This window comes from Tachysurus fulvidraco, chromosome 19 (assembly GCF_022655615.1).
Source record: "Tachysurus fulvidraco isolate hzauxx_2018 chromosome 19, HZAU_PFXX_2.0, whole genome shotgun sequence".
Taxonomy (NCBI): domain Eukaryota; kingdom Metazoa; phylum Chordata; class Actinopteri; order Siluriformes; family Bagridae; genus Tachysurus; species Tachysurus fulvidraco.
Window position 1 is genome coordinate 15433041 of NC_062536.1, and position 24251 is coordinate 15457291.

The 24251-nt window shown below is 39.6% G+C and overlaps 1 protein-coding gene across 22 annotated transcripts in view; it reads left to right on the top strand.

Annotated features, from left to right (window-relative positions):
• The window catches only part of mical3b (microtubule associated monooxygenase, calponin and LIM domain containing 3b), a 41898-nt gene that overhangs the window by 15625 nt on the left and 2022 nt on the right, over window positions 1-24251 (top strand). For 2 of the 22 annotated variants that reach the window (XM_047804181.1, XM_047804196.1), the window contains exons 11-35: window positions 101-185; window positions 5447-5594; window positions 5695-5891; window positions 6224-6330; window positions 6408-6479; window positions 6553-6729; window positions 7655-7756; window positions 9059-9139; window positions 11265-11375; window positions 12518-12704; window positions 13558-13655; window positions 14658-14935; window positions 15239-15441; window positions 16593-16670; window positions 17292-18626; window positions 18720-18808; window positions 19033-19122; window positions 19620-19670; window positions 19775-19807; window positions 19907-20014; window positions 20734-20827; window positions 22303-22368; window positions 22886-22978; window positions 23415-23514; window positions 23603-23676. In XM_047804181.1, the coding sequence (XP_047660137.1) occupies window positions 101-185; window positions 5447-5594; window positions 5695-5891; window positions 6224-6330; window positions 6408-6479; window positions 6553-6729; window positions 7655-7756; window positions 9059-9139; window positions 11265-11375; window positions 12518-12704; window positions 13558-13655; window positions 14658-14935; window positions 15239-15441; window positions 16593-16670; window positions 17292-18626; window positions 18720-18808; window positions 19033-19122; window positions 19620-19670; window positions 19775-19807; window positions 19907-20014; window positions 20734-20827; window positions 22303-22368; window positions 22886-22978; window positions 23415-23514; window positions 23603-23676 (4057 nt within the window). Of the gene's footprint in view, window positions 1-100; window positions 186-5446; window positions 5595-5694; window positions 5892-6223; window positions 6331-6407; window positions 6480-6552; window positions 6730-7654; window positions 7757-9058; window positions 9140-11264; window positions 11376-12517; window positions 12705-13557; window positions 13656-14657; window positions 14936-15238; window positions 15442-16592; window positions 16671-17291; window positions 18627-18719; window positions 18809-19032; window positions 19123-19619; window positions 19671-19774; window positions 20015-20733; window positions 20828-21011; window positions 21063-22302; window positions 22747-22885; window positions 22979-23414; window positions 23515-23602; window positions 23677-24251 lie in introns of those variants that run through there. The other 20 variants (XM_047804182.1, XM_047804185.1, XM_047804188.1 and 17 more) reach the window with 20 other exon arrangements.

Sequence of the window (24251 nt, forward strand, 5' to 3'; positions counted from 1 at the left end):
CGATGGCTGTTGTTTTTCTCCACTCACACGTGCATGAGGAAAAAATCATGCTGTCTTGATGTAATATGATGATGATGATGATGATGATGGTATTATGTAGGTCTGCCAACTCATAGACACTGATGAAGGGCCACTTTTGGGAGTTGTCATGGGACCTTCACCAACATCGAGACTTACACACCAAGGTGAGCAATGACCTTCTGAGTGCGCACACACACACTGTAGACACACACACTGTAGACACACACACACACACACACACACACACACACACACACACACACACACACACACACATTCTCACTACAAGACAAATGACATCTTTATTCATCTATATTATCATTTCTATAGTAACAGCTTCTTTAGGACTTTTATGATGGACGCACTTCAAAGTGTGTTGTTATTAAACAAAGTGAGATCTTTCTTTAACATTTTATGGACAGATTCCCCTCTTTGTCAAACCTTTTTTCTAACTTCAACTGAGAGAAAAGGAAACGCTAGTGATAGAACAAAACAAGTGTTTGTAAGCTGTTTCATGGATGTTCAAGTTTAAATGTAAGAATCGAATAATAAATGACAAATATCAAAAATGATGCTTTAGCATTCTTTGTCTAAATAAACAGTAATTGCTGAAATGTCTGTGGTGTAAGAGGACACTTCAGGACGTGTTGTTAAAGGGCTGAAGTTACAGATCCATCACACCCCATCGCTGATGATTATCCTACACCAGCACACATGTAGATGTCTAGAAGAAGAAAAAGACAGCGAAGAAGATGACGTAGATATAGGTGAAGAAAAAGAAGCTGACAACAAAGAAGAATACGAAGAAGATGACGAAGACGGAGACGGAGACAAATAGGATGATGATGAAGAAGAAGAAGACGAAGAAGAAAGCGAAGAAGAAGACGAAGTAGAATAAAATGAAGATGACAAAGAAGAAGAAGATGAAGATTATGAAGAAGAAAACAAGAAGAAGAAGGCGACGACGAAGAAGAAGAAGAAGAAAAAAAAGACAAAGACGCTGACTGTGTAGTTTGTTGAGTCAGTGTCTTTGTGTATATTGTTCAGTAGTGTGTTGAGTCAGTGTCTGTGTGTATATTGTTCAGTAGTGTGTTGAGTCAGTGTCTGTGTGTATATTGTTCAGTAGTGTGTTGAGTCAGTGTATGTGTGTATATTGTTCAGTAGAGTGTTGAGTCAGTGTCTGTGTGTATATTGTTCAGTAGAGTGTTGAGTCAGTGTCTGTGTGTATATTGTTCAGTAGTGTTGAGTCAGTGTCTGTGTGTATATTGTTCAGTAGTGTTGAGTCAGTGTCTGTGTGTATATTGTTCAGTAGTGTGTTGAGTCAGTGTCTGTGTGTATATTGTTCAGTAGTGTTGAGTCAGTGTCTGTGTGTACATTGTTCAGTAGTGTTGAGTCAGTGTATGTGTGTATATTGTTCAGTAGAGTGTTGAGTCAGTGTCTGTGTGTATATTGTTCAGTAGTGTTGAGTCAGTGTCTGTGTGTATATTGTTCAGTAGTGTTGAGTCAGTGTCTGTGTGTATATTGTTCAGTAGTGTTGAGTCAGTGTCTGTGTGTATATTGTTCAGTAGAGTGTTGAGTCAGTGTCTGTGTGTATATTGTTCAGTAGTGTGTTGAGTCAGTGTCTGTGTGTATATTGTTCAGTAGAGTGTTGAGTCAGTGTCTGTGTGTATATTGTTCAGTAGTGTGTTGAGTCAGTGTCTGTGTGTACATTGTTCAGTAGTGTGTTGAGTCAGTGTCTTTGTGTATATTGTTCAGTAGTGTTGAGTCAGTGTCTGTGTGTATATTGTTCAGTAGAGTGTTGAGTCAGTGTCTTTGTGTATATTGTTCAGTAGAGTGTTGAGTCAGTGTCTGTGTGTATATTGTTCAGTAGTGTTGAGTCAGTGTCTGTGTGTATATTGTTCAGTAGAGTGTTGAGTCAGTGTCTGTGTGTATATTGTTCAGTAGTGTGTTGAGTCAGTGTCTGTGTGTACATTGTTCAGTAGTGTGTTGAGTCAGTGTCTTTGTGTATATTGTTCAGTAGTGTTGAGTCAGTGTCTGTGTGTATATTGTTCAGTAGAGTGTTGAGTCAGTGTCTTTGTGTATATTGTTCAGTAGAGTGTTGAGTCAGTGTCTGTGTGTATATTGTTCAGTAGTGTTGAGTCAGTGTCTTTGTGTATATTGTTCAGTAGTGTTGAGTCAGTGTCTGTGTGTATATTGTTCAGTAGTGTTGAGTCAGTGTCTGTGTGTATATTGTTCAGTAGAGTGTTGAGTCAGTGTCTTTGTGTATATTGTTCAGTAGAGTGTTGAGTCAGTGTCTGTGTGTATATTGTTCAGTAGTGTTGAGTCAGTGTCTTTGTGTATATTGTTCAGTAGTGTTGAGTCAGTGTCTGTGTGTATATTGTTCAGTAGTGTTGAGTCAGTGTCTTTGTGTATATTGTTCAGTAGTGTTGAGTCAGTGTCTGTGTGTATATTGTTCAGTAGTGTTGAGTCAGTGTCTGTGTGTATATTGTTCAGTAGTGTGTTGAGTCAGTGTCTGTGTGTATATTGTTCAGTAGAGTGTTGAGTCAGTGTCTGTGTGTATATTGTTCAGTAGAGTGTTGAGTCAGTGTCTGTGTGTATATTGTTCAGTAGTGTGTTGAGTCAGTGTCTGTGTGTATATTGTTCAGTAGTGTGTTGAGTCAGTGTCTGTGTGTATATTGTTCAGTAGTGTGTTGAGTCAGTGTCTGTGTGTATATTGTTCAGTAGTGTGTTGAGTCAGTGTCTGTGTGTATATTGTTCAGTAGTGTTGAGTCAGTGTCTGTGTGTATATTGTTCAGTAGTGTTGAGTCAGTGTCTTTGTGTATATTGTTCAGTAGTGTGTTGAGTCAGTGTCTGTGTGTATATTGTTCAGTAGTGTTGAGTCAGTGTCTGTGTGTATATTGTTCAGTAGTGTGTTGAGTCAGTGTCTGTGTGTATATTGTTCAGTAGTGTTGAGTCAGTGTCTGTGTGTATATTGTTCAGTAGAGTGTTGAGTCAGTGTCTGTGTGTATATTGTTCAGTAGTGTGTTGAGTCAGTGTCTGTGTGTACATTGTTCAGTAGTGTGTTGAGTCAGTGTCTTTGTGTATATTGTTCAGTAGTGTTGAGTCAGTGTCTGTGTGTATATTGTTCAGTAGAGTGTTGAGTCAGTGTCTTTGTGTATATTGTTCAGTAGAGTGTTGAGTCAGTGTCTGTGTGTATATTGTTCAGTAGCGTTGAGTCAGTGTCTTTGTGTATATTGTTCAGTAGTGTTGAGTCAGTGTCTGTGTGTATATTGTTCAGTAGTGTTGAGTCAGTGTCTTTGTGTATATTGTTCAGTAGTGTTGAGTCAGTGTCTGTGTGTATATTGTTCAGTAGTGTTGAGTCAGTGTCTGTGTGTATATTGTTCAGTAGTGTGTTGAGTCAGTGTCTGTGTGTATATTGTTCAGTAGTGTGTTGAGTCAGTGTCTGTGTGTATATTGTTCAGTAGTGTGTTGAGTCAGTGTCTGTGTGTATATTGTTCAGTAGTGTGTTGAGTCAGTGTCTGTGTGTATATTGTTCAGTAGTGTTGAGTCAGTGTCTGTGTGTATATTGTTCAGTAGTGTTGAGTCAGTGTCTGTGTGTATATTGTTCAGTAGTGTTGAGTCAGTGTCTGTGTGTATATTGTTCAGTAGTGTTGAGTCAGTGTCTGTGTGTATATTGTTCAGTAGAGTGTTGAGTCAGTGTCTGTGTGTATATTGTTCAGTAGTGTTGAGTCAGTGTCTGTGTGTATATTGTTCAGTAGTGTGTTGAGTCAGTGTCTGTGTGTATATTGTTCAGTAGAGTGTTGAGTCAGTGTCTGTGTGTATATTGTTCAGTAGTGTTGAGTCAGTGTCTGTGTGTATATTGTTCAGTAGTGTGTTGAGTCAGTGTCTGTGTGTATATTGTTCAGTAGTGTTGAGTCAGTGTCTGTGTGTATATTGTTCAGTAGAGTGTTGAGTCAGTGTCTGTGTGTATATTGTTCAGTAGAGTGTTGAGTCAGTGTCTGTGTGTATATTGTTCAGTAGTGTTGAGTCAGTGTCTGTGTGTATATTGTTCAGTAGTGTTGAGTCAGTGTCTGTGTGTATATTGTTCAGTAGTGTGTTGAGTCAGTGTCTGTGTGTATATTGTTCAGTAGTGTTGAGTCAGTGTCTGTGTGTATATTGTTCAGTAGTGTTGAGTCAGTGTCTGTGTGTATATTGTTCAGTAGTGTGTTGAGTCAGTGTCTGTGTGTATATTGTTCAGTAGTGTTGAGTCAGTGTCTGTGTGTATATTGTTCAGTAGAGTGTTGAGTCAGTGTCTGTGTGTATATTGTTCAGTAGTGTTGAGTCAGTGTCTGTGTGTATATTGTTCAGTAGTGTTGAGTCAGTGTCTGTGTGTATATTGTTCAGTAGTGTGTTGAGTCAGTGTCTGTGTGTATATTGTTTAGTAGTGTTGAGTCAGTGTCTGTGTGTATATTGTTCAGTAGTGTTGAGTCAGTGTCTGTGTGTATATTGTTCAGTAGTGTTGAGTCAGTGTCTTTGTGTATATTGTTCAGTAGTGTTGAGTCAGTGTCTGTGTGTATATTGTTCAGTAGTGTTGAGTCAGTGTCTGTGTGTATATTGTTCAGTAGTGTTGAGTCAGTGTCTGTGTGTATATTGTTCAGTAGAGTGTTGAGTCAGTGTCTGTGTGTATATTGTTCAGTAGAGTGTTGAGTCAGTGTCTGTGTGTATATTGTTCAGTAGAGTGTTGAGTCAGTGTCTGTGTGTATATTGTTCAGTAGTGTGTTGAGTCAGTGTCTGTGTGTATATTGTTCAGTAGTGTTGAGTCAGTGTCTGTGTGTATATTGTTCAGTAGTGTGTTGAGTCAGTGTCTGTGTGTATATTGTTCAGTAGTGTTGAGTCAGTGTCTGTGTGTATATTGTTTAGTAGTGTTGAGTCAGTGTCTGTGTGTATATTGTTCAGTAGTGTTGAGTCAGTGTCTATGTGTATATTGTTCAGTAGTGTTGAGTCAGTGTCTTTGTGTATATTGTTCAGTAGTGTTGAGTCAGTGTCTGTGTGTATATTGTTCAGTAGTGTTGAGTCAGTGTCTGTGTGTATATTGTTCAGTAGTGTTGAGTCAGTGTCTGTGTGTATATTGTTCAGTAGAGTGTTGAGTCAGTGTCTGTGTGTATATTGTTCAGTAGTGTGTTGAGTCAGTGTCTGTGTGTATATTGTTCAGTAGTGTGTTGAGTCAGTGTCTGTGTATATATTGTTCAGTAGCACCTGCCTGGTGGGAGGAGCTTAAACAGATACAGTGTGTATAACGGGGTGTATAATGTACAGTACATTGTGATGTGACACAGCGAGTGCTGTGAAGATGCTCTAGTGATGCTCAGATTTGTACCAACAAGCTTTGTGATGTTTTTCTTGGTTTATTGTTTAAAACATTGACCTAACCCTGATGTGCTCACAGACTCCACCGCTCGTTCAAGTAAGCTGCTGATTTGGTGTCAGGAGCAGACGCAGGGCTACAGGTGTGTGTGTGTGACGGACCTCACCACGTCCTGGAGGAGCGGCCTGGCTCTCTGTGCTCTTCTCCACAGACACAGACCTGACCTCATGTGAGATGGTCCTTATACACGTCTTTTATCTAAAAACCGTGTCAGACTGTAGGATTCTGCGGATTTACAGCTTAAAGATTTGGGTTTTTGGCTCTTGTAGTGATTTCGAGACTCTGGATGAGAGCGAGGCTGAGCTGAACAACCAGTTGGCCCTGGACATAGCTGAGCTGGAGTTGGGGATCTCTCCCATCATGACCGGTCAGGAGATGAGCCTGCTGGAGGAGAACGACTCGCTCTGCATGGTCATGTACCTCAGCCAGCTTCACGATCTCCTCAAAGACACAGCGCCACCCAGTGGTAAGGAGAAACTACATCACACATCACCATGCTGTATACTTCACTTCTATCTCTGTCGCTTACGTAGTCCTCACTGAAAAATCTACAAGAAAGATAAACCTTTAATACCTAGATTCCGTAAATATTGGCACCCCACGTGTAAACACTGAGCTTATGCCTGGGGTGTCTAAGAAGGTTGTTGAAAGATAAGATGTTTGAATTTGAAGTCTTGAGCTGAACATATCAGTCGTTGTGCATAATGCCTTTTGTTATTCTCTGGAAGGGTGCCAATAATTCTGTAAATGTGCAGAATTGTGGCTCATGTCTATAAACTGTCCATTCTGTGCTTTCAGAGACTCTGAGTGTTAACGAAAGAACAGCTTTGATGTCTAGCACCAAGTCTCCGCTGTCTTTACTCAACAAGCTTGGACAGAGTCTGTCTCGTAAACGGAACCCCAAGGTAATGGATACACACATGTAAACGCAGACACACACATGTATGACACACACCTGACGTAACATACACGTATCTGTCAGGATAAGAAAGAGAAAGCTGTCGATGGAATGGGAAAGAGAAGAAGGACGAGTCAAGCCGGACAGTCGGACGATGTGAGTTGTTTTTGTGACGAATTTGATTATTATGTCATTGTGTTGGTGGTAATTAAAAACATCTCCTCAACAGGAGGAGGTTTCACCAGATCACAACGAGGACATCCAAGCAGTGAGTCCTGGATCAGAATCGATCACCGCCACGGTTGAGGGTGGCAACCAAAGCCGAGTCAAATCGATGGCGTCCCGGCTGTTAGCCAAGTTTGAAGAAAATGCCTCCCGACCTTCAGCCAATACGATACGGAGACAGGTATGTGTGTGTGTTTGCAAATGTGTGTGTGCTATGTGGCTTAGTCATATGTTCCTCATCTGTGTGCAAGACACGGTGTGTGATTGCATCACTATCTTGTTTTTGTAGTCATGTGGATTGCTGTATTGTACGTCTCGGTGTTTGGTAGATAATTAGCTAGCGTGTCTATGATGAGTCCTGCCGCATGTCCATCATTTCTTCCTTTTGGTCCTAAAGCACTGCAGAAGACTGAAGTACTGTGGGATGTTGTTTGTGTTTGTCAGAAGGTAAAACAGATCGAGCATTAGACCTCCATGAGAATGTGAGACTGAAACAAGGGATCAGGATTCTTGCTATTAGTTTCTATTTACTTAGAAAATCTGTTGTCTCATAAAAATAACTGCAAGAGCCGGAGATCATGTGACTGGATATCATGTTATTATATTATGTTCTATATCATCAGGGATTCAAGAGCTTTAAGGGATTAAATATAAATGCTATTAAATATTGAGTGGGGAAAGGGAACTCGAGGTAGAGCACAAAATCCAGCGCAATGCTATGTATCGCCAGTCATCATGTTATATCTGTATACATCTTAAATTCTGAACTCACTGGCTTATGTCTTGGGATTGTTTCACAGAACTAAGGGGATGTACAGTAGCTGCTGAGCCCCAATAAGGTCATTCAAAAAATGTTAACCAAACGATTTTATTTAACATTGTTTCTTTTTATTTTTTTTGGAATTGGACTAAATGCATTAATAATAAAAGCTTTATCCTAATCATGTCACAGTGTCACACACACACACACACACACACACACACACACACACACACACACACACAAACACACACACACACACACTCACATACATACACACACATACACACACACTTTTTATTCACACACATTACACTTATCTTTGTATTCTTGTCTCTTTGGTCAGTTCGGCTTCATGCCCAATTTGAAACAAATCACATCTGCTGCTACTTTACCTGAACCTCCAGCTGAGCCTGTGGCTCCAGATTCTGGTCCCACATGGAGACAGGTACACACTGAAACAAAATCTTAAACAGAGCTTCCACAATTCTGTAATTTCCAGGCCAAGAATCATAGGACATCCTGTAGCTAGACATAACTAAAAGTAAATGAAAGTACTATGAATGTTTGATTGGTAAAAATGGGAAATGTTCTTACAAATTATTACAATGGAGCTGAGGTGTTACCTGACAAATTTTCTTGGGGCACGTGCACACTAACCTCTAACTAATCTTAAAACTAATGTTTTTTAATGTTGTTTTTAATTATTTTTTATTAAATTCACTCAAAAAATGATAAAAAAAAGAAAAGAAAGAAAAGAAAACACTGCTACATCTTAAACCTGCTAACTAGGTAGCTACCTAGCTAATGCTAGCCAACTTAAAATATTTTCTTGTTTTGTTTTGATTTAAACAAGTTTAATAAAAAAAACTCCTCTAATCTAGGTCCACTTCCATCTGATTTAGCTAGCTAATGAATGTTATTAAGCAGGCTAGTACTGATATATCCAGCTTTATTATGTAATCAGTTACCCAAGCTTCTACGCTTAGACAGTAAACCGACAACATCAACAATCGAAAATAAAACTTACCTGTAAATCAAATTAATTACTTAGCATGTGTCTGTTCATGGGTGGCACGGTGGCTTAGTGGTTAGCATGTTAGCCTCACACCTTCAGGGGTTCGATTCCTGCCTCCGCCTTGTGTGTGCAGACTTTGCATGTTCTCCTTGGGGGTTTCCTCCGGGTAATCCGGTTCCCTCCCCCGGTCCAAAGACATGCATGTTAGGTTGATTGGCATCACTGGGAAATTGTCCGTAGTGTCTGTGTGTGTGTGTGCCCTGTGATGGGCTGGAACTCCTGATCCTGATGCCCTTGATGCCCGATGACGCCTGAGATAGGCACAGGCTCCCCGTGACCCGAGGTAGCTTGGATAAGCGGTAGAAAATGAGTGAGAGAGTGAGTGAGTGTCTGTTCATGAACTCTTCATATGTAGGTTGTATGTTAAAGCCACATCCATTTTCTTATGTTGATTGATTAAGTTACTGCACTAAGGAGCCACTCAGTTTAGGTGTACTTACTGTATATGTTTATTATTACAATAGGAAGGAGCTAACGTTGCTATCGATCAGTATATTGTTTGTTACTCCAAAAAAAAAAATTAAAATAAGTAAATCAATGTATTTTATGCAAAATTATTTGCCGTTTATTTTGGAAAACATTTGCCCCGGTATACTGGGAGTTCAGGCCACACCTCTGCCCCAGGGTATGTCCAGGATGACATTTTCTTTCTTTATGATGTGCTCTGTGTAGAAAAAGCGCACACAGCAGCAGGAGATGATGAGTTTCCGCTATAAGGAGATGATCAGAGTGAACACAAGCCGGAGTGAGCAGGTGAAGACGTCAGTGTTGTCGTGTTGTTTATTTGTCTCTAGATGAATAGCGGCCTGTCGTGTCCTTTTCCCTTATCCCATTCAGATGAGTTGTAGAAATGTTGGTTTTAAACTATGTGTTTGCATGGTGTAGTGGTTTGGTTTGTGATTAGTTTAAGTCTTAATTAGTTAGAAATGACAGAACAATGTGCGCCAGTGTGTGTAGATCACTGACTGTTATTACTGAATGTTTTATTCAGCCAGTGTGTGTGTGTGTGTGTGTGTGTGTGTGTGTGTGTGTGTGTGTGTGTGTGTGTGTGTGTGTGTGTGTGGGCCTGGGGTGTTTTAAATTCTGCAGACTATGTGTATATATTAATAACCCCAGGTCAGAGGACATGTGATTCCTGTGTTTAACTGAAATCTTAATCTCTCAAAAAAATGATTGTATCAGTTATTAGTACACTGTAGGACCACTAAGGGACTTCATGAGCATGTTTTCTGCCCTGATTTCTGTTTACCACATCTGTAGTGTGTGTGTGTGTGTGTGTGTGTGTGTGTGTGTGTGTGTGTGTGTGTGTGTGTGTGTGTGTGTGTGTGTGTGTGTATACACGACGGTTATATCTCTGTACAGAGGAAAGAACAAAAAATTCTAACAGAACAAACAGAAGACTTTATTTTGTCACATCAACATTACAGCACAGTGAAATTCTTTTTTCACATATCCCAACCTTGGATGTTGGGGTCAGAGCACAGGGTCAGACATGATACAGCACCACTGGAGCAGTGAGAGTTAAGGGGCCTTGCTAAAGGGCCAACAGTGGCAGCTTAATCCCTTATAACCCAGAGCTGTAACCACTTGAGCTAACACTGCTGTATCTGTGACATCTGTGGAAGAACAGATTGTAGAAAAAACTCTCTGAATTCTGAATGCTAAATATATGGGATGTACACTATAACACATTTTCAAGAAATAAATGTTTTATTATGGCACAGGCTTGAGAGGGAGTCTTATCAAAGCAGTTAGTATAATTTTAATAAATCCATTCAGTAACACGTTTCTCCTGGTGTCCTGGTATATTGTGGTGGATTCTGGAGGCTGATTAGAATAAACTAGGAATGTTGGACCTGCACCAACTGTGCCACTACTGTACAAATACAAATAAATGAATAGCTAAACATGTCCTGATCACCACCTCGGAGATGTTTGTGACATTTACAGCAGACACACTTATCCTTTAATTTATCTAATTTATTCAGCTGAACAAAATGAGGGTTAAGGCCTTGCTCAGGGGCCCAGGAGTGGCAGATTGGTGGCTGGGATTCAAACTCACAACCTTCTGATCAGTATTGTTTAAACATATGAGGAGACATACAAATATACCTTTAGTCACTAATGATTAATTAAAATTTCATCTGCCATTTTTAAACAATTTTTTTTTCCTGTTTAGGAATGGCAATAGATTTAACCCATTTTAGCAGGACACTGGCTTTCTGTTCCTCTGGCAGACTAGACATTGACTTTTTAATCATAAACAAATGAATGAATTGCTGTAAGTCTGATCTAAAATGAGTCAGGACTTCAGTGTGAGACGTGTGTTTTCCCCTGTGCTGATAACCTTACACAGAATTTAAGTGGATGATGATTTTAGATGCAAGCACTTGGGGCATCACAGGGAGCAGAAACTGGTCTGGTTTCATCATTTACTTTGTAGATTTACTTTATATGAATATATTGAAAAAAAATTAAACATGACAAGTCCTGCGTGTCTATTTTCATGTGAGACAGTAGAGGACAAAGACATTCAGTGCTGAAAATGGACACAATGAAAACAAGCAGTCATTTGTAAATATTGAATCTTTGATAAATGAGGATGAATTATAGAGATAAAAACAATGACAATCCAACGACAGCTTGTCATTAAACTTCCTTTACTAGAGCGTTCAGGTCATCAGGTTTTTCGTCTTTACCCGGTACAGGGAAGAATGTGTATTGATCATATTCTTCTCTGTGTAAACAATAAAGATTCATTTCTATTCTATGTCCTTTTCCACTTTTTGTATAAATACAGAGCATATTATAATGGGAATTCATTAACCATGTTTCATTCTCATCTCATTTTTTCCCTCTGTGTGTCGGTCACCGGTAGACGTACATTAAGATGTACACAGGGGGAGTGAGTTCATTGGCTGAGCAGATAGCCAATCAGCTGCAGAGTCAGCAACAAAAACCCAAACCACTTCTAGACAAAAAGGAGCTGGTAAGCTCTTCGCTGTAGAAGTTTCCCATGTGTCTAATCCAATGTGTGTGTCTAAACCAGTAACCTACACTTTACCAGACTGATCCCTAGACCATCTCTGTTTGTGTGTGTGTGTGTGTGTGTGTGTGTGTGTGTGTGTGTGTGTGTGTGTGTGTGTGTGTGTGTGTGTGAGAGAGGTTGTGTTAGTGTGTATAGCAGTTTTCAGTGTTTTCTAGCATACTAAATTCAACTCAATGTTGTGTGTGTCTAATTATTATCATTGTGTATTTAAAGCACAGAATTTCACTAATGGCTGTTTAACAGATGCAACAAGGCTCTTAGAAGTTTACAGTTAGTATACAGTTAAGTGCAAAAGTTTGTACACCTTTCCATTGAAAGATCTGTAACTAGTGTAGATATTTCACAATTATCACAAAATAGCCTAAGTGTATAATAATAATAATAATAATAATAATAATAATAATAATAATAATACAGTATATAGCCACATTTTGAATCTCAGTCCCTTATAGATCTATTTATTCTCCAAACTCTGATCTGTGCGAATGAGTGTTATAATTCTATTTTTGTTCCACGTTTGATTGTTTGTTACATACATTTTTTTAATCAATTAATTTGATTCATTATGGGTCTGTGTTTCTTCCCTTGTTATATTAGAAATACAGTAGGCATATAATGTATGTATTTATGCCTCTAATTACACACAATAAGATCAATTAACATGACAAATTAAACAATGGAATTCTGTTTTGTAGAGAGAACCTTATACAGATTTAGTATTTTTTACATTTGGAAACCAAGGGAGCACAAACTGTTGCACTAAAACTAATCAAATAAATAAAGCATCTTAGCATCTGTCTCTTCATTTGAATCAGAAGTCTGTTATTTATTTGTTTGTTATTTTGTGTGTTTGTTTGTTTGTTTGTGTGTTTGTTTTTTTGTAAATCCATGTTTTTTCTTTGTGAGAGTCAGTACATTAGATCCAGATAAACGGACTCTGCACAAAAGAAGAAATATGCCATGAACGTGCACCTGAGGCACATTAAAGGCTGTGTATAAACACTGTAAACTAGAACACTTCTAACAGAGTGTCCTAACACTGTCCTAACACTGAGCTCTTTATGTTTCTCTATGGAATGCAGGGTTCGCAGCGGAGAGAATTCCCAGTGAACATCGGCGGCAGTGATGTGTGTTACTTCTGCTCTCGGCGCGTCTATGTGATGGAGAGACTGAGTGCTGAGGGCAAGTTCTTCCACAGAAGCTGCTTCCAGTGTGTCCACTGCAGCTCTACACTGCACCTCTCGAACTACGCTTATGATGAGCTTCAAGGTGTGTGTGTGTGGGGGGGGGGGGTGTCAAACTATGGAAACAGGCAGATGCTTGCCCTTTTTTTTTACATTATTTATTTTTACATCATTTGGTAGATGCCCATATCAAGAGTGATGTACAAAAGTCGATTCTGTAGTTTTGTGGACGCATTTGATGAAAAATACTTATTATACTGTATATCTTATGATTATTTCAGGTGTTACAGATTGTCCCTCTCAGCATGTGGTATAGTTCAGACTGGGACATGTTTTGTTCTGAGTTCATGACAAGTGATTTTTCTTTACGTTGACACGTGTCTGTGTTTTGATCTTGTTTCCACCTTTCGTCCATCACTTCCTCACCTACCGTGCCCCTGTTCTGAGTCCCAGTCCTTACTTAGTTTGCCTATTTGATTTTTCATCTCTTTCTGAAGACTTGTTCATTGTTAATGTTTATTTCAGAACCTCAGTCTGTATTCTCTTATCTGTTCTTATTTCTGATAGTTATTTTAAAGATATTTTGTTAGCCATGTTAAGTGTAGCCGAGGGCAACTCTGGTCCTTTTCGTATAAACAGTGCCGTTGTTTCATCTTCATCAGTCATAAGGTCTGAAGTGTTAGGGAAGACAAGGAGTGTATTGTTAGCCACAAGCACTATTGAACACTTCACACACATACACACACACACATTAGCAGAAACAGAGCCTATGGCTAAAAGTTTGGTTTAAGTACATTTTTGAAGCTAGAATTTACAACATCACAAGACTGATCAGCCAATGGCTTCTTCCCAGTCACGGTGAATTGAAGGTTTATAAAAGAGGTGGTTTTGAAAAGCCTGAATACATTCTAAATATAAGGTACTTTGTGTCTGTGTAGGGAAGTTTTATTGCAAGCAGCACTACGGATACAGGCTGACAGGGATGGCTCAGAGGAAGAGACCAGCTCCGATCACAGCCCCTCCTCATCCTGCACAGGTACTGTGGTCTCTCACACGTCTCTCGCACCATGCATGGATGACAGCATTTATAACTTTTTTTCTAAACATATGTGTTTATTCTACACACATGAAACTGCATAACAGTCCTTGAGGGTCAGAATGCAACACAGTGCTGTGAATTCCCTGAGACACCTGATTCAATCACCAGTTGATTACCAGGATTTATCGGTTTGTTAGAAGTGAAATTGGGGACCTCTGGTTTATGGTGATTCCTTTATCCGGTCTTAAATCACACCTGAGCCAGCACAAGAGCTTTTCTCACTTATTCTTTTCCTTTTGTGTGTTTGTTTTTATAAACTAATTTTTGTATTGGCGGTAAAAAAGATTGATGTAGGAGATAGTGCGGAATTAGATAAGCATGTATAATGCAGTCTAAATGGACACACACCCTAAATTTATATACAAAAACAAAACAGGTTTCTTTTTAATTTAAATTTATATTTTAAATAAGTAAAAATATATTATATAATCTGTCATTTTTTTCAGTTGAATCACATTTTTACCTTCTACCAGAAATCTATCTATCTATCCATCGATCTATCTATCTATCTATCTATCTATCTATCTATCTATCTATCTATCTATCTATCTATCTATCTATCTATCTATCTATCTATCTATCTATCTATCTATAATAATATGTGGACAGTTTATACTTTATATAGAATTTTATTCATACATATTAAATGGCAATATATGTATATAATATGCTAATACATTTTTTAAAACTTTTTTAGAAAGTTATAATAACGTATTTAAAGAGTTATATAAAGAGTTTATAAGGTTATAACACAGTTCAGAGCATGTTGTTGTAAACCCTGAGCTCTGCTTGCACTGCAGTTTTCACCGTTCCACAACATATTCTCTATTTATGGTAATCTGTGTGTGTGTGTGTGTGTGTGTGTGTGTGTGTGTGTGTGTGTGTGTGTGTGTGTGTGTGTGTGTGTTTGTGTCTCACACACTCTGTCCCACTGCACAGGCACCTCTTGCTCCTCCTCCCACTCCTCTGTCGCACTCTTCCTCTGGATCAGTAGAGGTGGTCCCTCCCTCTGACAACATCTCCTCCAGCACTCCTCCAGACACTCTGAGCGGACTGGCTAAGCGTCTGTGTGGAACTCCAGAGCGCATCGCACTGGAGAACTACAGGTCCTGCTTACAGGAGGAGAACAGCCCTCTGCAGGAGGTGCCAGAGGAGACGCTAGCTCAACATAACCTCAGCCTGAGCCTGCAGGAGAAAGGGAGTGAAGAGCAATCCAGGTATGAAGCTCTCAAACACACACATACACACACACACACACACACACACACACACACACAAAACACACACACACACACACACACACACACACACAAACACACACACAGAAAACACACACACACAAACTCACACACACACACAAACTCACACACACAAAACACACACACACACACACACACACACACACACACACACACACTTGAAACACATTAGAGCTCTATCTTACATAAATTCACATCCAAAACTTGGCCTTATTATCATTTCCCAGGCATTTGCAATGTTTTCTCATTTTCTCTTGGCAGTAGTTCAGAGTCAGAGCTGGAGGAAGAAGGGGAGGAGCCTTTGAGGAGAGGGGTGGAGCCACAGGCCAGAGCAGATGGAGAGACAGAGTTAGCCAGTGGGATGGAGCAAAGAAACAAAAAGGAGAGAGAAAAGCATGAGATTGAGGGAGAAGAACAAGAAGAGGTTTCTGAAGAAGAAGAGGATGGAGGCGAGTCTAGTGATGGTAGGAGGTCTTGTGCTTTTTTAAAACCTGTTTTAACCAAGTCCGAGTTTAATCTTGCTTCAGGAGGAGGAAAACATACCAAAGGGAGGAAACCATCCCTTAATCATACTTATAATGCATTGTTAAAGCTTTATAAGTGCATCATAAATATAAGACATTTTCATAAGAAGGTAATAAACATAGGGCATGCTATTATAGGAAAATTAATCAACAATAACACGATTTGGAGTTCACCCAGAAGCTGATTATCATAACAACACATTTTTAACTATAACACTATAACAATGTGTAAAAAAAGTATGGAGTTTTCTGATGATAGGTTTTGTAGATCCTTTAACTAACATTTCATCAGAATCTGTATCAAGTTTATTCCCCAAATGTGTTGACATACACAAGGAATTTGGTTCCAGCTGTTTGTGACTCTCCAAGGTACAGACATAAATAACACTATACTATACAAGACAAGATAATACAGACTATACAAGACAATACAGACGATGTAATACAGTATGAGTATTAAATATGAATACAGAATATATGACTGATCAGTTATGTACATACAGTAAAGTGTGAGAAGTACAAGGTAGTGCAAATAACAGTATTGTGCAATATTATGCTTTTGTGCAATATACAGCAGCAGTAGTGTGTGTAATATGTAACGATGATGTGATGACTGACAGTTCTGATAATGCCGTACTTACTGTATGCTGTGAAGCAGGGAATATAATTATGGTGAGTTGTTAATCAGGGTGATAAAGGGCCTTGGGAAAGAAACTGTTCCTGTGTCTGGCAGTTTTGGTAAACAAAGCTCTGTAGCGCCTGCCAGAATGGAGGAGCTGAAAGAGGTTGTGTCCAGTGTGTGAAGGGTCAGTAGTGATTTTTCCTGCCCGCTTTCTGGTTCTTGTAACGTACAAGTCCTGGGGAGTGTGCAGGGGGACACCAATTATTTTTTCTGCTGTTTTTACTCTGCAGCTCCAGTACTGTATCTAATTTCTGTCTCTTTTTAAGACTGTGGTGTTTTCATGTTTGTGTGTGAAATTTTGACAGTTGAATTTTCACGTGTTCCTTGCTTGCGTCTTCAGTGACGGCTGTGTATAAGTGGATGTGTCTTTCTCATACAGTTTTGTGTGTGTATGTGTGTGTATGAAAAGAGGGTGAATACTGCCCCTGGGAAACGGAGTTACATTTAGGGGTATGGCTAAAGGAAGAGGAGGCAAGTGGGATAAAAGGTAGCATTGCTGATGATGATGGACCACCTGCTTTCATTTCAGTTCTGTTTTTCATGGATTTCACTTAGCAGTTGGCGATGCGACGCATGATCATTCATTTGCAAATATTGCATCTTGTGGTATGAGTTGCCTGATAATCCAGCACAGTTCCTTTCTTTATTCATTGTTTTTTGTTTAGTAATATTGGAAATTTGCTACTAAGAATTTCATGGGCATCTGAAATTCTGATTTTCTTTTTTTTCTTTTTTCTTTTTTTTTTGGCTTCCTTGACGTTCCCATTACTAGCGGATTCTACCAAAAGTAGAATCTACAGATAACTGAATAATACTGGCCAGTTTCCTACTGTTAACATCTGGAAATAGTTTTTTAAAATGTTAAAAAAATTTATCACACAAAATGTAAAAACTATTAGAAATTGATATATTTAATTCGATAGAAGTTTATATGGAAACCTGGGTAGTAGATAATTGTCCTTAATTCACCACATCCTTTCTTCCTTCTATTCTGCTTTCTGGCTGCAATGTGGCATTATGATGTTTTTTTTTCTATTAGAGCCCATAAAATACCATGTTTGCAAAATGTTTGTCAAAATCTAAGCAAATTTGCTTTTATTTTTTCCAGAGTCTGGTAAGGAACACGCTGATGAGCTGGAGGTAAAACTTTCAGACGGAGAGACTGAATCAAGTGTCCCTGGGCCAATGGAGCAACTTCCCTCGCTTACATTAAATACCCTACACTCACCAACCAGAGAACCTGTACACACACATATAGCCACATTCAACCCTCCTGTTACACTAGAGGACCTGCCAACCAAGAGATCTGGGGTTATTGAGGAATTCTGGCTGAAAAGTGCAGAAATCAGGAAGAGTTTGGGGCAATCAGTAGTGCTTGTGACCGTCACTGATCAAAACACCCCATCCTTGAGCACTGGAGATACATTTTACACCTCTAAACACACAACAACTGATTCCAATTTGCCTTTACACACTCCCTGTAAGAGGGATTCAATCAACCAAACCTCAGGTACCCCAACTCTAAGTGCTGGCACAAAGGCATCTTCTATGAATGAGCTACAGAGTCCAAATACCCGTTTTCAAGGTGGTACATCATCATGTGCCGACACACACCCTCCAGAAGCAAGGATTGAGAATGTGTCTGGAATGAAGAGAAGCAATGAACTAGAAGGGATAGTGGACCATTCTTCAACAGTCCATAGGCTTAGTATCACTTTGGAGAGCCAGATAGCAGAACAGGAAAGGGACCTGACCACTAACTCTTCTTCCAACACCATGGGAACCAAAAGAGTTTCAGCTCCAGATTTAAGATTTTTGCCTGTTCCCAGTAGTCCACTAACTGCAAGGCAGGAGCTTGACTTGAACCGTTCAGATCCAACTCTAAACAGGGAAATCTTGTTGAGTTCCCACACTGTGCCTCTTCGGACCGAGGTCATACAACATGATAGGCTGAAATCTCACCTGAATAGAGCTCAGAGTCTACCTCCTGTCGAGGTGGAGGTCTTATATGCAGGAGATGCAGATAAATTGCATCCATGCCCTGCTATACCCTACCATGCCAGTGATACAGAAGTTCCTATGTCCAGCCTCCCAAAAATAAAGGACAGGAGTGCACTAGAGGGAAGGAGGGCACGTTCAGAGGTCCCCTTGCAAATGGGTGGTGCTGAGGCCTTGCAACAGAGGGCAGAAATCAAGCCATTGGAGGAGGAAAATCTGAAGAAGCGGACCTCTCTGTTCTCACCAAGGAAGAACCGAAAAAGTGCCAACCTGTCAGGGGAAACACAGCAGGAGCTGGGGAAACACAAATCCTTGTGGAAGAGTGTCTTCTCTGGCTATAAGAAAGAGAAGAAGAGGAAAGAGTTAGAAAGGCATTCCAGGACGTTGCCTGGCACTACCAGCCAGGAAAGCAGGAAAAGAATGCCTGGTTTTCACAGAACTTCAGGTAAAAAAAGGTCACCATAGGTCATTTTGTTTTTCACTATAGTAAACATGACAGTAAAAGAACAAAGATTAGTGAACATTTTTTCTTTCTCAGACCTGAGCTCAATGAAGGACCTGAGCTTCTCTGAAGAAACAGACCTGTGCTGCAGTGTTGTTCTGGACAGATCTCCACTGAGAGCGCAGGTACAGTAAGAGCAAAACTCTTTCTGCTGTCTCTTAGTTAATTCTTCAACTCAGCTTTGGACTTCCTTTCCTAAAGGTTTTGCTTGTAGCAGGAATGATGCCTTGCAAATATACACTTATATTTGTTTGGTTTCTTTTGCAAAATTCAGTCTCTAGAAGTAGGGTAGAAACATATGAGAATGTTATAACACCGGGTCTGAACCGCCTTGTGACCGTGTTTTCAGCTGAGTCAGGAGGTGTCTGATCTTATTAGGTCAGACGGTCAGAAAGAGAGAATTGAAGAGGTGGAGGGTGGAGTGGAGGAACGAGAAGAGGTATATAAAATACACCAGTTACAGCACGATGTCAACATTGTTGGTGTTTTTACAGAACATGCTAGACTTTTCATGTCATGAGTACTTTTGTGTTTTGTTTTAGAAATATACTGTAAATGCCTGTACACTTTTAGGAAGTCACATCCTCAAGCAGCCTTCTGTTTGTCTCAAGGTTGATCCCTAAAGGTTCTGTGTAGAATCCTACAAGAAACGGTTTGACCTTTCAAACAAGGTTCCCTTCAAATACCTTTTCTTGTACTGAGGGTTTATCTAGGTACTGTACCTACCTTCATCTAGGTACCTTTTCCACTTACAAAGTTAAAACCTTTATTCATCAACCCTTTCTTAGAGTAGGAGGGCATATTATTCCCCTAAATGTGTTTTGTAGTTAGTTGTTAGATTGCTTCTAGTGCTATGAGCTGGCCTGTTGGGAGTACTGAGCAGGTTTGTTTGTTTCTAGTATATCTAATTAAGTTTCCACTCTTTTCTCTCCCAAGTCTGTTTATGTGCCCCACGCATTGGCATTCAAGAGAGCATACGCCATTAAGGTAGCGCCAACATACCCTTTTACACAGCCTGTCCACATTTTCTTCTGCTGTTCAAGCAAATAGCATTCATCCTGCTTCTTGATTCTGATTCTGTTACCCAATAGAAGCACAGCAAGAAGTCACAGAGGCCCAACAAGGTGGTGACCCCAAAATCATCATGTTCCACTGAGGTGGTAGGGGTGTGGGTGATGTTCCCTGACCCCTCGAGTATAAGCTTGTCTTCCACACTCTTTCAGAAAGCAGGAACCGAGGACGAGCTGGATGCCAAGCTGACCCGCAGAGTACAAAGAGCTGCACGCAGGCAGGCCAAGCAGGAGGAGCTGAAAAGGCTGCATCGTGCACAGGTCTGTGTGTGGTTAGGATTTTTGGTAGTCTAAAAATGAATATGTGTCTATTAACGGTAATGGTAGGATAGACTGCCATGGAATGGGCAAAATTCTGATCGTAAATCTGTTCTGTTGAAATGAAGAAGCTTTTTACAGTTTGAGCAGGAAACTACAGTATGATCTATATAGAAATAAGCCAATCAGCATCCTGCAATATTTGCATATACTTTAAATCTGATTGAATGTATATGTATATATGTATGTATGTATATATGTGTATATCAAATGTGTAGCGTCAATTAGATTGCAACCTGAAGATCCTGAAGATTGTGGCCAGAACATTGTACAAAAAGAGTGTACAAAATATATCTTATATATACAAACTATATATCAATAATTTTCTAGATGTTTTCAAATGTTGTTTACTTACTAACATTGTTGTTGTCTTCAATCAAATTTGCTGTGATTATCCAGTGATTATATCAGGTTATTACTTTTTAATACTCAAAAGTTTTGCCACAAACTGGACCTATGGAAATGTGGAGAACCATTCAGATGCCGGTCTTTAGGATCCTGAAGGCTTTTGTACAAAACATACTTGTACATCATTGAGACTTTCCTGTGATAATTAAAATGAAATCTGATCAATAACTTTAAATTGCAGTGTAGCATTGTATTGATTGATGTGTGTGTGTATCTGTGTGTGTATGTGTGTGTTTGTGTGTGAACATTAATAGATAATCCAACGACAGTTGGAGCAGGTGGAAATGAAGCAGAGACAGTTGGAGGAGAAGGGCATCGCTGTAGAGAAGGCTCTCAGAGGAGAAGCGGGTATCGTCATAAGTCTCTTCATAATATTACTGCATTTTACATGTGGGTGTGTGAGTGTGGAACACATGAACCAGTCTTTTTATCTAATGTCCAAACCATACGTCAGCATTGCTATTTATTGCAACATTTAATGTCAGGAATAGCTTCAAATGGTTGTTTTCTCACTAGTATGTCCTTGTTGTAGACTACTGGGAGGACTCTAGTATCTCAGACCTTCTGGACATACACCTGGGTGGTATGTAGCTTAAGCTAATCAGAAGCAGGCTAACTTTGCTAACAAGCCAAATGATTTCCTTCTTCCAGAGAAATGTTTTGTGCTGAATAAACTGTTTGAGCCAATATATTTTCAAAATACATATCTTCTTCATTCTTGTTATGGGTTTGCATTCCCTAACATCATCTTAGCTTTGTAACTTCTCCTTCAAAGAATGGCTAATCTAAAATGGCTAACAAAGAACAATTCTCTTTTGCTAGCTTTCATTAACAAGTATGTTGTTGGAGTGGTGTCAAATCACTTGCATCTGTGTGTGTGTCTATGTGTGTGTGTGTGTGTGTGTGTGTGTGTGTGTGTGTGTGTGTGTGTGTGTGTGTGTGTGTGTGTGTGTGTGTGTTATATATTGACATATGATGACATATTCCATCACCATTTTGTTATTCTTAGACTATCGACCTTCTTTACACATTAGCAAGCAACAAGTCATTAATGTCACTTGTGTGTCTTGTGGACATGTACATTAGTAAGCAATAATGTTGCTGCTAGTGGGTGTTGCCTGTGAAGTGTTTTTAAGTTTTAGCCAAAATAGAAAATTTTAAATAAAATACATTAAATCATGTAAATTATTTTAAATGTTTGGTTTTGTAATAGCTTTCTTGGTAAAGGAGCAAAGCAAGCTAACTGAACTAGCTACATTCACTCCGCAGAGCCACTGAAGACCTCTAGTACTTCCTTCCAAGCTGTAATTGTTTTTAAAAAATTCTACATTTGTAACAGGTTGTATTTGACAGGATATAATGACACCACAGTTGTAATTTTATCTTCAGTGTCAAACACTAGATAGGAAATAACAGTATGTAGGAAACACTGTGTAGGGAACTGATGAAAAGTAGGACCTTGTGTCACAGGATTGGTCCAAAAGAATCATTTAAGCCTGGATTTTTATTTTTTGCTTTACCTAATTTGCCTAGATTGATTTTATTACACATATAGCTGTTGTGATTGTAAAGTTATGCATAGGTTTTCTACAAACTGACCTCGGAGTTTAAAAGGTTTGGCTTTATTTTCATATCTGGATTCCACACTGCGTTCCTCAGCAGTCCGGTCAGCAGGGTCTCAGTCCCTTTCCATCTCATTATTTTCAATTCACTTCACCCATTTCTCCTCTTTATCTTCTCTGTGTCCCCTGTTGATATCCCTGAAACTTCCCTCCTGTCTGTTTTTCTGTCTTTCTCTTTTTTCTGTCTTGCTGTGGCGCTAGTTGAGCCCTTTCTTGGTTCCCCCCGTAGGAGACCCATCTCCCTCTGTCCTTGTTGTTCCCAAGAAGGTAACTAACCCTTCCTCCTTTTAACTTCTAGGCAAATCTCTCTGGCACAGGTACCACCTGTAGTTCTTATACAATTCATATTTAAAGCTGCTGGATGTAGGATTTGGGGATTTGGAGAGGGTAGAACAGCTCTCTGTGGTACGGAAAAATGCAGACTATTACATCTGATTGCTTTTGGTATGTGTATGTCTGACATGATCAGTGTACTTTGAGTATTTTCATATCAGATTGTTATTATTGTATTGTTTTATCTAATCCTATCTGTAATCTACAGCCTCAGCTTTTTCTAATTACCTCATGTTAGCTAAAACAGAACTAGTTAGCTCACTAAGGAAGGACTGTGAGGACCAATGATGATATGTATGCAGTTTATTACAGGTTTGTTTATTTTAATAAAAAAAAAAATCCTGCACAGCAGCAGCTTTAAGGAGGCATTTTAACCACTATGGCTGTTTATTCTTTACTTCTTCTAAAGACTTCTTTTCTTCCTCTTTTCTTGGTTGATTGTTGTGCTTAGCTAAAGCCAAAGGCACGGAGCATGACCACTCTGTTTACGTCTGTACGGTCTTTTTCCTTTACGTAGTCCACGAGCCCCCGCTCCACCAGCTAAGTGCGTCTTACTCTCTTCCATTTTCATCTCCTTCTCACTCTGTTGCCTTTTTTCTTTCTTCTTTGTTTGGTCTTTGCTGTACTGCATGTGCATGGGGCAACAGAATGATCTGGTTTTACAAATCACTACAATGGGAAAGATATTCAAATTAGTTTAATATACACATGATGTGTGTGTGATGTGTGTGTGTGTGTGTGTGAGTGTGTGTACATGCTTCCTTGCATGCTTCTCTGAATTAAACCCCCCAATAACAAGCCGGTAGGTTGGTGACACAAATACTTCTTAGGTGTTGATTTCAATGTATGAAATATTTGTGCCACCTTTTCCTCTCTGCATTCTAGCAGGACATCCATCCTGTATCATAGCATGACCTTCCCATGCTCTTCTCTCTCCTGGGATTATTTTTGACCCCTCCTTTTTTTCGCTGTCCCATTAGGAATGGGGAAGAAGGATGACCCCAGCCTAATGCACCAGTGGTTTAAACTGGTCCAGGAGAAGAACGCACTGGTGCGCTATGAATCCGAGCTCATGATATTGTGAGTGTATTTTATTGCACTAGTGAAGAAAAATGCTGTAGGCAGTTAAAAACTTTTTCACAAACTTTGTGTGTGTGTGTGCATGCAGTGCGCGAGAGCTGGAGCTAGAGGACAGGCAGAGTCATCTGCAGCAGGAGCTCAGGGAACGCATGGCAGTGGACGGTCAGTGTAACACACACACACACACACACACACACACACACACACACACACACACACACACACACACACACACACACACACATATAGATCTTAGATAAGGTCTGTGAACATTTCAAGTTTTAGAATGCCATGTTATAATTTTATTTATATTTTTTGACAAATTACAGTCAAAACATCTAGGCATGAGCTAGGTTTAAATGAACTGGGAAATCTTTCCTTTGAAATTGAAAATAAAACAATCTACATCTATGTAGATATGACGGATCTGCAGAACATTTGAGGATAACAGCCATAAATTGATTCTCACGTATAGAAATGTAACACTTCTCAGGTTTGGGTAGGGAATGAGGAAGGTGGAGGCAGGATTTGAACAACTCAAGAGGCGCTTTAATCTTTATCTTTTATTTCTGGTTTATTTTACATGTACAGTATGCACACACACACATGGCCTGTGCTGATTCTCTCTCTCTCTATACTCGTCATTCTTCTTTTTTATCCTCGACACGTCACTGCAACGGTGAGCTTACCCTGCAGGTGTGCAGTCCTTACCATTCCCCCTTTGTGGCTTTGACCTG